Genomic DNA, 15,361 nt, shown 5'->3' with positions numbered 1-15,361 from the left:
TTTATAGTAGAAATCAGATCAGAGAGTAGCGATTTACAGTAGAAATCAGATCAGAGAGTAGCGATTTACAATAAAAATCAAATCAGAGAGTAACGATTTACAGTAGAAATCAGATCAGAGAGTAGCGATTTATAGTAGAAATCAGAGTGGCAATTTACAGTAGAAATCAAATAAGAAAGTAGCGATTTACAGTAGAAATCAGATCAGAGAGTAGCAATTTACAGTAAAAATCAAATCAGAAAGTAATGATTTACAATACAAATCAAATTTCTACTGTAAATCGCTACTCTCTTATCTGATTTCTATTATAAATCGTTACTCTCTGATCTAATTTCTACTATAAATCGCTATTCCTTAATTTTATTTTTACGGTAAATCGTTACTCTTTTATCTAATTTCTACTGTAAAACGCTACTCTCTGGTTTGATTTCTACTATAAATCACTACTCTCTTATCTGATTTATACTATAAATCGTTACTCTCTGATCTGATTATCATTGTAAATCGCTACTCTCTGATCTGATTTCTATACAAGGTAGTGTTAGGAAACGATCAAGCAAGAAAACAAAGAAACAAGAACAATCAAACCATAAAGAAGAGGAACACACAAATTTACGTGGAAAAAACCTCCCCTTAAACTAGAGCGAGAGTAAAAAAAACCAAGACCGCCTAGAGAGAAATCTTATTGCTCTTTTCAACAGTTACAAGAGAGAAAGAAAAGAAAGAATTTATACAAGGCAAGGGCGACAACCCTAAACCTAAACAAGTTAGGTCCAAGAAAAATTTGTTCTGGGGGACGCTGCCCCCCAGAGACCCCCTGCCAGGGGCGGCCCCCCTGGACCGCTGACCGCACAACGAAACCCCCGGACCCCATCCCCCTTTCTTTAAGAAAAAAAACTATAAATCAGGCTCCACAACTCATCAGGCAGGAACGTGAAGGTGGCCATGTGTTGTAACACAAGCTAAAAATAAAGGCGAAACATGCAAATCTATTAACGAGGAGCGGGAGGATATTTTTGTCCAATGCATATTTATCTTACAAGAGGACATTTTCGTCAAAAGCATATCTATCTTTTTATATATTATTTTATTATAAAGTCATTGTGGGCAACATTGGCATATGAATTATTGCGGGTCCCAAGATATTCCTCTGTACACACCGGAACAAGCGAATTTGTGTTTCGGGGAGAACACACAACACCCTCTCGTAGTCATCCCATATCAGCTCTAACCAGGAAAGGGAAGCCCCCCGTGGGCCTCTTATTAAAATATTATCTGCATCTCACCACTTCAAATTTTATTTTATTTTATTTTTTTATAGTGTCAGATCAAACTTTATTGAAGATATATATAAAAGAGGCATTCTCGATATTGGTCCGTGTTAATTACCAACATGGTGTTTCTTCAAAAAAAATTACCAACAAGGTGGTCCAAGGATTCTAAAGTTAGGACTTGGCATTATCATAATCATAATCAGGAAATGCAAAGATTAGCCAAAGTTATTCTACTGTTATTTATGTCAACCAAAAAAAAAGGGCTTCTCCTCCGAGTACTGACAAGCAATATTCTCTGTTAACTCGTCTCAGTGGAAGGCTCCCTACCTGAGTTTCCAATAAAAAATCTTAAAAAGTATTCGACTTCATGCTATATATAAATCAAAGTATATGCCTAAAATAATTTAAAGGGAATATTTAAAGATGTGAACGAGGTATCCTTCATGCTGTTCAACAGTTTACCACTTGGGCTACTGGAAGCTGCAAGGAAACTTTAAATTATTGACATAGGAAAATATGCACAACTTCAAAACCCTCAAGGCGGCAACACTTCTGAAATTTATATTGTTTGACTAGTAAATTAGGTTCTTTCTGTAAAGTGAAAAACAAAAATAAAAGAAAAGTTAATAGTGTTAGTTTGATGGGAATAGAAGCGACTTTTACTTTAAAAAGCAAGAACAGACCTTCGACAGTGCCACAACTTTAGAAGTAGACTGACAAACTTTTATTCTAGTAAACACTGATGAAGTTAATGATAAAGGGTTTTAGTTTTAGTTTAACCTCACTCCCTCTCTCTCTCTCTCTCTCTCAGTGCTAAATATGTGTGGGTGCGCTAGGAGTGTCAATTGGTAGGGTTTGACCCAGACAGGGCCTGTACCAAACCCTACAGGGTCAGGATTTTGTGATAAAGAAGGAGGTCCTATTAGAATCCGGGTTGGACACAAACGATCCGATTAATATATGGAGCCGAGTATGATCTGTAAAATTTCATATTAGACCCGGGGCTGACCCAAGCTCCGATTAAGATCTGTAATTTTTTAATGTAAAAAAGATTAAAAAAAAGTATTGTTTTACTGAGTATAGTTTGGGTCTGGTTTATGTGATCCTTATAGGACTCGAGTATGGTTTCTCTTGTGATGAGTCTGTTGGACTCAAAACCAGACTTATTACCAGAACCTTAAATCAGATCCGGGTTCGGCTCCACCTGAGTCTGAACCAGATCCGACCGGTGGACACCCCTAGTGTGTGTGTGTGTTTCACTTGAATGAATGAATATTGTTTGCAAATAAATGATGATGACCAAACAAAAAATTTAAGAGCATGCACATAAACTTGTAAACTAGTTGATGCACAAAGTTTTAAAGTTCTCATTTAACTCTTTTGTCAGGTACCACATCAAAGACAAGACTAAAGTTCTACATATTTACATGTGTAAACGCCCAAAACTTCGAAGGCCCACGAAACACCAAGACCACCTCCTCACACGCAGCAGGAATAACAAAAAGTCACACCACCCTCCCCACCAACGCCAATACAAAAGCAAAAGAAACGAACACACTTCATGCACCAAACCAGGCGTCCCATTTACTGTTCACTTGTTGTATACCTCCAAGTCCAGTACTTTTCAATCTCCTCTGCAGTCCTACCAGGGATTCTTCCAGCAATGAGGAACCACCTGCATTAATTAATGGCATTTAGAAGATTAATTATTTGAAACATTTAAGTTCAAGATGCTTGCTCTTTAAATAGCTTATCTTTGGTTGGTGACAAAGATTTAACTTGAGAGAAGAAAGTTAAATAAACATTTAATTGCAAGTAATTGATGAAGAACAAGTTCACCTTTGTCCAACTAGATTAAACATCCTTGCAATAAGTGTTTCCTCGTCTTCGGAGAACTCCAGCTTGTAATCTTGACTGCTTTCCTCTGCAATAAATTCAATTGCCCATATGACAAATGAAGCATATTTTGCATATTTTAGTCTCTCTCTGTCTCTCTCTCATATGAGTGAAGATTTAAAAATCCCAAGATTTTTTCTCATTGCTGTTTTCCACCTAGAGGGCGAAACTCTGTAAACTGTAAAAATGGTGATTTCCATACGGTGGCAATCCACTTTGTGGCCCAAAAGACGAGGAGGATGAGGTGCAATGAAAATGCACACTGTTATTGTGCTATTGCACATGGCCACCCTTAATCATTGTTTGGGCTCCACAGATGACAGACTGTATCACAAAGATGGAGAGTGATCCGGTGCAGCAGCATACTAAAAGCGTGCAATCACATTGCACCTGACCCTGGTGCCCAAAAGACACAAAGATATTGCCAGCCATGTGAGGTTTCTAAGTTTTAAAATATAAGTTTGCTTGCCCCATTCTCTAAAGATGCACCAACTTATGTCAGAACTATCTAATTGTACAGCCCAAGGACCACATATGTTTTTCAAACTTAAAACCGTAGCAATAAACAACTAAATGAACAATTATGACCACTGGATAGATGTACCAAATGTGATCCATGCGAACAAGGCTGAAAATCGCAAACATTTATCGAAGTATGAAACGGGTGTGGGGTTTAAAACTCCCAAGAAACCAGTGAAAGCTGCTAAACCCATTTTAGCTCTTATTCAGCCCTGTAAGTTTTCCATATGAATACCATGGACATGATGGCTTTCTCAGATGTTAGAGAGAGAGAGAGATGGGTACCTTGGGAAAACACTGAAGTATCTTGAGAAGAACTGTATGTATCAGCCATGGACTCTAAAAGAATGGTAACCCTAATGCTTTAATTACCAATCACAGATTCTGCCACCAACTTTGCACTACGAGAGGAAGTGTGGCAGGCCAAAGGGACATCAACAATATTATATAGTCCTTAGAATTGGAGACATTCTTTCTAATGGAAGAGAATGGATGGTAGGAGGGGGATGACCGGTAGCTGAGGAGGGCGTTCAACATTTGAAAAGTAGGTAAAAGTTGGTGAGGGAGTTCCCCCTCCTACCATCACAAACAACAAATGCATGTGTAGGTTATCTCAAAAACCCTTGCTATTATTAGTTTTGGATTTTTATGCTTCATTCAAAGATGATGCTGTTGGATAAGGCTGGACAATGGGCGGGTGAGCCAGTCCAGCGCATTTAAAGTACAGGTTTGACCAGACCATTAATGACCATTCGGGTTGGACTTGGGCTAGGTTCGGGTTGAGCTCGAGTCTAATACAAAACCTATCGCCTGCCGGTTAGTCCTATAGTCCTAATTCGTACCGGGTCCGGCTAGGTTGCAAGCTCTCTCATTATTCACAATATTTTTCATTTTTTTTCTTGAATTTACAGGCTCTTTTAGCAAAAAAATAAAAAATGCAAAAGAATAGATGAAATCCAATAGATCCATATTTTGAATCACATCTCTCTCTCTCTCTCTCTCTCTCTCTCTCTCTCTCTCTCTCTCTCTCTATATATATATATATATATATATATATATATATATATATATATATATATATATATATATATATATATATATATATATATATAGCCTGTGGGCTGACACGACCTGTGATTTTATCAGGTCGGGCTTAAGCCCAGTTCGACTCCGGCCTTCTTCCAAAAACTAGGCCCAAGCCTGACCCATTCAGGCTACCCACGGGCCCCCCTGCCAATTGTCCAACTTAACAAAATCTTGTTTTCAGATTTCTTCATTAATCAGGGTCTCATGCAATATAAACATGGTTCTTAAACTAAGTTAGTTTGACTAAGTTTCAAATTTCACTAACAAAATGGACTTAGGGTCAGTTTCAGCGTTACAGACACTTGTTTAGACGGGTCAAGTTAAAGCATTTAAATTGAAGGATATCAAGGATTCAATACTCGAAATTAGAGATGTCTATGAATCGGATTTTATATATCCAATTAGATGCATTTGATTCAGATTAGTTGCATTCAGGGGTGGGAATCGAGCCAACCCGGCCTGGACCCATTTAGAGCTCGGCCTGCTTGGCTTTAAGTGCGGCCCGGCTTGGAGATGGCTCGGTTTTTAAAGGGCTCGGGTTTGAAGAGCAGCCCATGGCCCTACCCATTGCCCCAACAGGCCAATCTGAAGTGGGCCAGATCCAAACCGGCCTGACCCAAATTTATTTGTAAATAGTAATAGTTAACAAGTTCTCAACTTCTTATGCACCCAAATAATTATCTTTTTAGTTTTCATAAAATTAACCTATCTAATTAGGTAAATAGTAATATTTACCAAAGTTACTATGCAATAATTTTTTAAAATTTTATATTATTAAAAATTAATAAATAACCCAGGCCCCATCGAGCTGGCCCACGTATATAATAGGTGGGGTTTCGGCTCGGTACCTAATGGACCCGAGCCTAAAACCTTGGCCCAAACCCTGGCCATTGCAGGTTGGGTCAGCTTGGCTCATCAGGCTGCCCAGCCCGTTACCCACCCCTAATTGTATTTAGTAAGTTGGATCTGGATATGGTTTTGATTTTTGCTATCCGATTGATAAGTATCAGAACGAAATATCTAAAGAAAAAGAATCAAATGACAAAAAAGAAACTCAACCATATCCTTAAATTGATGAAAAGACAAACAAGAAATCTAATGACAGAAAGGAAGGTGACTCACTTTATGCTGATGTAGCGAACTCATCTTGCTTGACGCATAGTGACGACACTAAATGAAAAAAATGCTAATGACAAATGCTAACTACAATCCTATTGTCATCAGCATTTTCTTAACGACAATATCTGATTGATGTAAAAATATTTGATCAAAATAAGCGTGACTGGTTAACTTTTTTTGGGCATAACTTTCTATATGTATGTTTGTTTAAAGTGATTTTTGATGCATTAGAAATATAACATCATCTAGGTTAATTCATCTTTTAAGTAAATTATCAAAGCCCACTGTTATAGTTGTAACGCTCCAAAATTTTTAACTGAAAAAAAAAATAAAAAATTTAAAACTTTTGAAGCAGATAATTTCTTTTAGTGTTAGATCGATAGCTTAGCAAAAAAAGCTGGTTTAAAATACCTAAGTTAGCAAATGTTGGGCGGGTTACAGGTAAAGTGTCGAGCCAAAATGATTGGGTTCTCAAATGTATTGAATTTGGGCCTGAATCTCCACACATTCATTCAAGCATATAATGATAAAAACCAAAGATTTAAATGAAAATAGTTTCGTACAAAAATATATATTCAAAACATCAAAAATGTGCTAAGAAGCAAATAGACACTGAGTGGATCCATGATATCGTTGCATCATCGTCTCTAGCAGCTACTCATCAACTATAAACCCATAAAATGGCTTAGAGTTGTAAAAGTTTGTCAAGTAAAACATCACATAATTGCAGGGAATTAAAATATACAAGTAAGCACTAAAGCATGCACTCAAATCATGCAAACACGATATGTATTAATCAGGCATACCTAAACCCATTGGGAGTTATCAACCCATGCCATAACTATTACATTTCCCAACCATGCTAGCATAAGAGACTTACCAAGAATATTGTGATACCAATAACATGCAGCCATTAATGTTTTGTATTTAATAAGGCATATTTTCATCTTTGTTTCGATATTTTAGCCTACTTATGGGTACACATAAGATGATGGGTATTTTGAATACTTTGAATGACTAGTTGAATCAGCTCCAAAGGAGATGGTATAATGACTAGGAGATTCTCCAAAGGCGGGTCCCTCAAATTGAGAAAGTAATGATGCAACCTGACCTTTTGTAGAAGTATATGAGTCTTACCACCTACGACAAAATTAGTAGACTGACCATCTAACCTCTGAGTGACTGAGAATCAATGGGGACATGTTGTTCCCACAAATCATAATATGCCACTGAGTTGTACCACATATTCTCTCCAAGGCAGACTATAAAATTGAATAAGTTACAAAGTTATCTTATTAAAGAAATTTTATTTTTTTCATGTGATTTTAACCAGTAGGTAAGATCAGAGCTCAATAACTGAAGTACTTCAATTTGAGTAACGACCACATTATGAATCATTCATAGGTACTCAACCTGTTTAGCATTGCTCCGACACCTTAAGTCCATATGAGCACCTCGCCAGTAAGGCAATCTAGAATTTTTAGTGTACATGTGATTTTCTATATATAATCGAATGCCTTTCGCACCATAGGGTCGTAATGCCCACCAGCTCTCCATGAGCAACCATACGTACATGCATGCCTTGATGCCTTATAGTACGAGCAATAATCCACATGCCACATATGCTAGCTACAGTGGTTTTCTTGAACCAAAAGCCCATCACAAGCATGTATATGCATGCCTTGCATGCCTGAGAACACTTCAAAATAGCATGCTCTATATGAACCTCTTTCCATATCGTGATCATCATAGTTGCAACATTTATAACATGATAAAGAATCCACTTACTCAATATAGTTTGTGGATTTTAACTGTTCAATTCATATCACAAGAGATGTGTATTTATAGTTACAAACATTCAAGGGCATATCGGGAAGTCAATTTGGGCAAAACATGTATTTTAGAAAAAACAATACCTGAACTTCAAAGTCATCGAGTCGGGGCATCCCAGATTTTCTGAGTAGACTGATAGGCTATTTATGAAAGACTTGAGCAAGTCTTGGAATACCTATCGTACCCTTTTGCATCAAGTGTGCGTAAAACCAAGCATGCAAAGAAAGCTCATAAATTTCATATACATACGTAATTTATGCATTCATCATCAAAAAACTCATAATTTCAAGTAGACAATATCAAAAGCTCGTAAACATATGCAAAAACTTGTAACTGCATGCGAAAGCTCATAAATATATGCAAGAATTTGTAATCGCATGCAAAAGCTCATAAATCTATGTAAGAATTCATAATCACATGCAAAAGCTTGTAAATATATATACAAGAGTACACAATTGAATGCAAAAACTCATAAATATATGTAAAGGCTCGCAACCCCATGTGAAAGCTCATAACTACATGTGAAAGCTCATAACTACATGTGCAAGCTTGTAATCATAAGAAAAGTTGGTAATTGAGTATAAAAGCTTCAACATAAAAACTCATACATACGTAGTTTGTTATTCGAGCATGAAGTAAGACTGTACAAATATACGAGTTGTCGTAGTGAGACCCTACCTTGAAGTCTATGAGATTGAAAACAAAGGAGAACAAATAGAAAGAGCAACTTACTACACACAATTTGCGTGGTTCGGTGTTTATGATCACCTACATCCACGGGCCAAACACTCTACTCAATTCGACGACTTGAGTAGGTTCCATTATTGAGTCTTTATATAGTTTTTACAAGTAGATAGTTCAAGCATATCAGGACTCTCTCTCTCCCTCTCTATCATTATCATGAACTCCTCTCATAATATTTGGACTCTCTTTCTCTCTTTAAGTTTAACGTGAACTCCTCTTGGGAGTTGGTTATTATTGATAACCTTCATTTGGTTATCAAGAGATTCATTATTGATAACCTTCATTTGCCTTAGCCTCTTAGCCCCCTCATTGTGATCCTCCTTATCACATATTCAGTTACGAGACTCCATTTGCCTTAGTCTCTTAGCCACCTCATCATGATCCTCCTTATCGTATATCGGTTATGAGAAGCCACCTTATTGTGATCCTCCTTATCGCATATTCGGTTATGAGACTCCATTTGCCTTAGCCTCTTCATGTGATTATCATTCCTCCTCAAACTCGAGCTGAGGTGAATCCATAGCCAGAGTTTGCTATGAAGTCGATCAAAGATAATATGAGGGAAAGCTTTGGTCAAAATGTAAGCTACATGTTGTGACGAAGGAACAAACTTAGTGATAAGACTGCCACAGGTTACCTTTTTCCGAACAAAGTAAAAAACAATATCAACATGCTTCATGCGAGAATGAAATGTCTGTTTAATGGTCACGTGAAGAGCTGAAAGATTGTCACAAAATAGAATAGGTGGTTCAGATAAATATATCTCGATGTTTCAAAGAATAAACGATAACCATGTAAGTTCTATTGCAGTCGATGTCATTGCCTTGTATTCAACTTCAGTGCTGAAACAAGCCATTGTGTGTTGTTTCTTAGCTCTCTAAGATAAGCAATTGGCACTAAGGAAGGTGCAAAAGCTTGTGGTGGACCGTCAGGTAAGAAGACAATCTGTCCAATCCGCATAAGAGAAAGCATATAACTAAATTGAAGTATTAGCCAATAACGGGGTTTCATACTCAATGGTTCCATGAATATATCGCAAAATTCTTTTCACCATTTGAAAGTGAAACTCAGTGGCATTTTGCATAAATTGACTAACATAATTTACATTGTATGAGATGCCTGGTCTAGTAAATGTCAAATATTGTAACCCTCCAACCAGACTTTTATACAAAGTGCAATCATGGAATAATTTTTCACTTTCTTTTGTAGGACAAAGATTAGACACCATAAAATTGGAGACAGACTTGATGCCAAGCATCTAAGCACAATCTAATAAAGCATAAGCATACCATTTTTTATTTAGAAATAGGTATTGAGAGAAGCGATGAACCTCTATTCTCAGAAAGTAGTGAAGATCATAGCACAGATCTTTCATGGCTAACTTTGTTAACAAACTCATTTAACATGGTGAGATTGTTTTCTGTGAGAATAATAGCATCAACATAAAGTAGAAGAAGCATTGTCCCAAGATGACTTTGATAAATAAATAGAGATGAGTCAACAACATTGGAATAAAACTTCATAGAGAACAAAAATATACCAAACCTGTTATACCAAGCTCATGAAGCTTGTTTCAATCCATACAGAGCTCTATTTAATTTATACACAAAATTAGGTTTATCTTTATCACGATTCCTAGGGGGTTGATCAATATAGGCATCTTGAGTCAGAAACTCATGTAAAAATGCATTCTTGACATCTAACTGTCTAATATCTCATTTATAGGCAAAAGCAACTATTAGAACATTTCAAATAGATGGAGGTTGTATGACAGGAGAGAAGGTCTTAGCAAAATTGACTCCAGGTATTTAACTGAACCCTTTAGCCACTAAACGAGCTTTAAAGTGTTCTACGCTTCCATCACTTTTAATTTTTATTTTAAACACTCATTTTCTCCCGATCACATTCATATTAGATGTGCGAGGAACTAAAGCCCATGTGTCAATTTGGTCTAATGCGAGCAACTCTTCTTCCATAGCTTGACATCAGTCAAAACTTTTCAAAGCCTCATTAACAGTTTTTTGTTCCAGTAAAACAGATAGAGCCAAGAAATATTTAGGATTTGGTTTGATTATTCCTTCTTTTGACCATGTGGCCATAGAATGAATGTTCTGAACATTTGTCCCAACAACATTGGAATCTGTAACTTGAATAACACCTTCTTCCAGTTGAACATTAGGCTCAAGAGAAATCGAATTTCAATGGATCTCATGGTTATCAAGATTTTGAGAATCATTTTGACTCTCAGTGAGAAGGCTAGATGTGTTATCTTGGAGAGCACTAGTTAGATGGTTATCATTAATGCACCTTTTCACCATAAAAGTATCATCCTAATGGCAATGGTTTGCATCAATAAAACTTATTAGTTCTTCAATTGTCAGATATAGACGCAAACAGTTTGTCAGGAGCTCTATATGGAAAAACATGTTCATCAAACACAACATGTTTGGATATAAAAACATGGACAATAAGAGGGTAAAGACACATGTACCCCTTATAAAACTCATTGTATCCCAAAAATACACATGGTAGAGACTGTGGTTCAAACTTATTCTTATTGTAGTTTCTAATATAGGGAAAGCATATGCAACCAAATGATCTAAGGCATAAAAAATCTGATTGTTTTCTTGTTAACAACTCAAATGGCAACTTCATATGAAGATTTGGAGATGAAAGTCTATTAATCAACCATAGCCGTGGAAAAGGCTTCCACCCAAAAAACGTGTTGGAATATTACTATGAAAAATCATAGTTAATCCTAGTTCAGTAATAGAGCGATGTTTATGCTCTGCCATTCTATTTTGTTCTAACATTTTTGGACAGGCTTTAATATGTTTAATGCATTTTTTTTTTCAAATATTTTTCCAGCACATGGCTATGGAACTCACCTCCTTCATCGGTTTGAAACACTTTGATTTTTTTTTTAAACTGAGTAATCACCAAATTGTGAAATTCAATAAATTTTTCTGTGAGTTTCAAATTGGCTTATAACGGATAAAACCATGTGAATCTGGAATATTCATCAACAAATATAGCATAAAACTTGAATTGTTGAAAAAAAGATATGGGTGTCAGTCCCCACAAATCACAATGAACCTTGTCAAACGATTGAGAACAATGTTCAACTTGAAGAAACGATAGCCTACATATTTTGCCCATTTAGCAACTCGAGCATACTGATAAAAACTTATTTTGTGTGATTACCTCAATAAAATTGTTTTTAACTAGAAAATCAATCAGTTGCATATTGGGATGGTTGAGTCTCACGTGCCAGACATCCTTGCTAACATATCAGAACCGTGTAGAATAAAAGACTTGTTTATTCTCCAACGTGACTCCATACAGGTCACTGATTCTATTGCCCGTCACCACCTTGTTGTTGGCTTGATCCTTCACCAAAAAACTATTAGACGAGAACTCAAAAAAATAAGGCATGTCAAATGTTAATTGGCTAATAGAAATTTGATTCTTCCTAATTTCAGGAACAACAAGAACATTTTTAAGAATCAATTATTTGCTTTCAACCTTTAAGTTTGTTGCTCCCGTGTGAGTAATAGCAAGTTTAAAGCCATCACCAATCATAATTTTTTTTGAACCGTAATACTTATTAGGATTGTCAAGTTTACATGCATCTAAAGTAACATGGGCAGTGGCTCCTGTATCTAGAAACCATGCATTATCTTGACCATCAGAGAGTTTTAATGTTGCAAGTGCTTGGGAAATATCTTCTACCTGAAATGCCTGATTGAATCGATGCCAACAATTGATAACATTATGATTCGGCTTGAAACAAATTTGGCAGGTCATGCCCTTTTCTTCATTTTTTTATTGAATTTGATTAATTGTTTGACCATTGAAAGGCTTCTTTTGGGCTGAATTATTTCAACGATTTATGGTTTGACCTGATTGAGTAAACTCATGACCTTTTGAAGAAAACTATTATTTTTTGTAGGAGTATCAATATTTTTTATTTCCAGTTCTTTGACTAAAAAATGGTAAGTGGATAACTCCTTCATAAAGATCACATCTGGTTTGATGACTTTGCAACAACCCGTTGGATTATGCATATGATGGGGTTGGTGGCTTTAGCATGGTTGTAACAAACGATTCATAACTAACTCCAAGCCCATTTAATAACCAAAACGCCTTGGTGTCATCATCAATAGGCTTGCCTATGGCTACAAGCTCATCACATATATTTTTGAAGCTATTTATATAATCAACTATAGGCATTTCATTCTTTCGATGCAGTTGCAACTTTTGAACAAGCAAGAACTCATGTTCTTTAGATACATGGGTGAAGGAGGTTATCAGAGCATTTCATACCTCTCAAGAGGTTTAGAGTCCAACAACAATTCCAAGGACTTCTTCTGCAAGAGTATCAGTAATCCATCATCACAGTAAACAGTCTGATTTCTTTCATGTCATGTATTTAGGATTCATAGCAGCACCCATTGGAGTATGTATGTATTGAGGCGGCGTGGGGTATTCCCCATCAAGGAAGCATGTCATGTCTTGGCTTTTAAAAAGACCAAGAAATTGAGTTTGCCATAACAGAAATTTGTTATAGTTGAGTCTGATTATCATGAAATTAGTGACATTCATGTTAAACAGGTATGGATATTTCACCGATTAAGCCGACTTGATTAAGATAGCAGCCATAATAATGAGAAAAATACCCTCACCAGGCAAAGAGCTCTGATACCATGAAAACAAAGGAGAACAAATAGAAAGTGCAACTTACTACACATGATTTGCATGGTTCGGTGTTTATGATCACCTACATCCACGGACTACATACTTTACTTAATTCGATGACTTGAGTAGGTTCCATTATTGAGAGTCTGTGTATAGTTTTTACAAGTAGATAGTTCAAGCATATTTGGACTCTCTCTATATATCATTATTGTGAATTCCTCCCATAATATTTGGACTTTTGCTCTTTATGTTTACCATGAACCCCTCTTGAGAGTTGGTTATTATTGATAACCTTCATTTGCCTTAGCCTCTTAACCACCTCATTATGATCCTCCTTATCGCATATTCAGTTATGAGACTTCATTTGCCTTAGCCTCTTAGCCACCTCATGGTGATCCTCCTTATTACATATTCGGTTATGAGACTCCATTTGCCTTAGCCTCTTCATGTGATTATCAGTCTGGCCGCTACGCAATGGCAGCACCGTGGTGGTGCTGCAGTTCGGTGATCGAATATTCAGTAGTGGTGGTGGATGGTGTTGTGAACCAAAGAAGATGATAATGGCGTTGGCACTGCCGGTCAGTGGAATCGCAGCAAGAATGGTGGTGGTGATGGTGGCTTGACAAAAACCAAAGAAGAGGACGATGATGGGGTGCTCACAGTTGTGGTGGTGGTGGCGGTGGTGCCACCGTGAAACCCAAAGGAGAAGAAGAAATAAGAGGTGGAGGAAGAAGAAGGGCTCACGGTGGTGGTGGTGCCACCGTGAAAGCAAAGAGAGGATGAAGAAGGGTAAACGGGAGGGAGTCGACCCCTCTCAATTTTAAGAGGAGTATACAAGAGTGAAGAGAGAAAGCACAAGGGGGAGGAAGGTGTATGAGTGAGAATGAGAGGGGAGAGGGGTGTTAGGGGTTAATTATGGAGAGCGATGATAGTTTTGGGGAGAGTGATTTGATGAGGATGGGAGAGGGTGTAAGGGGGGGTGGGATTGAGATGGGAGGGGTTAATTAAGAGGGTAGGTAGGATATCTTGTGAGTTTGAATCAGATTTAGATCAAGTTCTAAATTCATACCCAAACTAAATCCTACTCATTTCTATGATTCTGGATCCTTATCCAGATCGTTACCTATACCCAAATCCTGAATCAGTGTCCCAACCCCGAAATAGATCAACCCTACTCGTATCCAATCTCGTTCGGATCTCAACTGGGTCTAAACTCAATTTAGTTTTTAACTTGTATTAGGTTCACTTGATAGATCCAAATCCAAATACGATTTTAAATCTCAGCTATATTTTGTTATATAATAATGATTAAGTTCCCTCAAAAATCAGATTTTTACCAAAAAAATCCCTAAATAATTGTTTAAATATATATAATTAATTAATAATAATAATCATTAATTATCTATAATTTCCAGCATAGACTAATTGTGAACAAAAAAAATCATATGATCTTTTATTTAAATAATCATTAAAAATATTCACAAAATTCTTCAAATATTACAACAGTGGTCCAAAATGTGCTCAAAGTGGGCTTTACCTGAAAAAACAAGATTTTTATTAAAGAGTCATCTTGTTTTGGTCATAACTTTCTACTCTTATGTCATATTAATCTGATTTTTGACTCGTTGAAAAACTAAGACCCTTTAGTTTAATTGATTTTTTAGAATAAAATCTTGAGGGTTCTATTTTGGAAGCTAAAAATAAGGTTAAAGTTAGTAGGACTTTGAAATAACATAAAAACACTGGATTTTGATACATGACTTCTAATGTAAAATTACTCCGTCAAAACTACACCTCTTGTGTGTGTTCATATTTTCAATTAGGTCTCTATAAGAAAAAAATATTTTCTACAAGATTGCTCTTTTAGTATGCCTTAGTAAAAATTCTATTGCTTAGTGTGCTTGCCCTTTTCCTCTTCTGTAAATCCAAGTTGCATTCCATTACATATTTTTGTTGCGCAAACAAGTTTTGGTATCATAGCCTACATACAGAGTTCTCATTGCATAGAAGTATTAAAGGAGAATTAATCAAGTTGTGATTGAGAGACTCAACATTCCATATTAAAAAAAAAATGGTAGGAAGCACCAGTAATTTTGTTGCAAATCTCTCTCAACTTCAAGTACCTATGTTTGGAGGCAAAAGCTCTGATGACGTAACCCTTGCATCATAGACTCCAGTAAAATAGAAAAAAA

General features: G+C 36.4%; 1 protein-coding gene across 1 annotated transcript; it reads right to left on the bottom strand.

Annotated features, from left to right (window-relative positions):
• Positions 1 to 2,617: 2,617 nt before the first annotated feature.
• LOC149834608 (transcription factor CPC-like) lies at positions 2,618 to 4,104 on the bottom strand. Its single transcript, XM_090010211.1, has 3 exons — positions 3,975 to 4,104; positions 3,114 to 3,198; positions 2,618 to 2,949 (listed from the first exon to the last, which is right to left on the bottom strand). The coding sequence occupies exons 1-3, from the start codon at positions 4,021 to 4,023 to the stop codon at positions 2,859 to 2,861; spliced, it is 225 nt and encodes a 74-aa protein (XP_089866337.1). The 5' UTR covers positions 4,024 to 4,104; the 3' UTR covers positions 2,618 to 2,858.
• Positions 4,105 to 15,361: the final 11,257 nt, after the last annotated feature.

This window comes from Nuphar pumila, chromosome 6 (assembly GCF_984573655.1).
Source record: "Nuphar pumila chromosome 6, dmNupPumi1.hap1.1, whole genome shotgun sequence".
Taxonomy (NCBI): Eukaryota; Viridiplantae; Streptophyta; class Magnoliopsida; order Nymphaeales; family Nymphaeaceae; genus Nuphar; species Nuphar pumila.
Note: the sequence above shows the minus strand (reverse complement) of the source record. Positions and strands in the feature narration are given on the sequence as shown.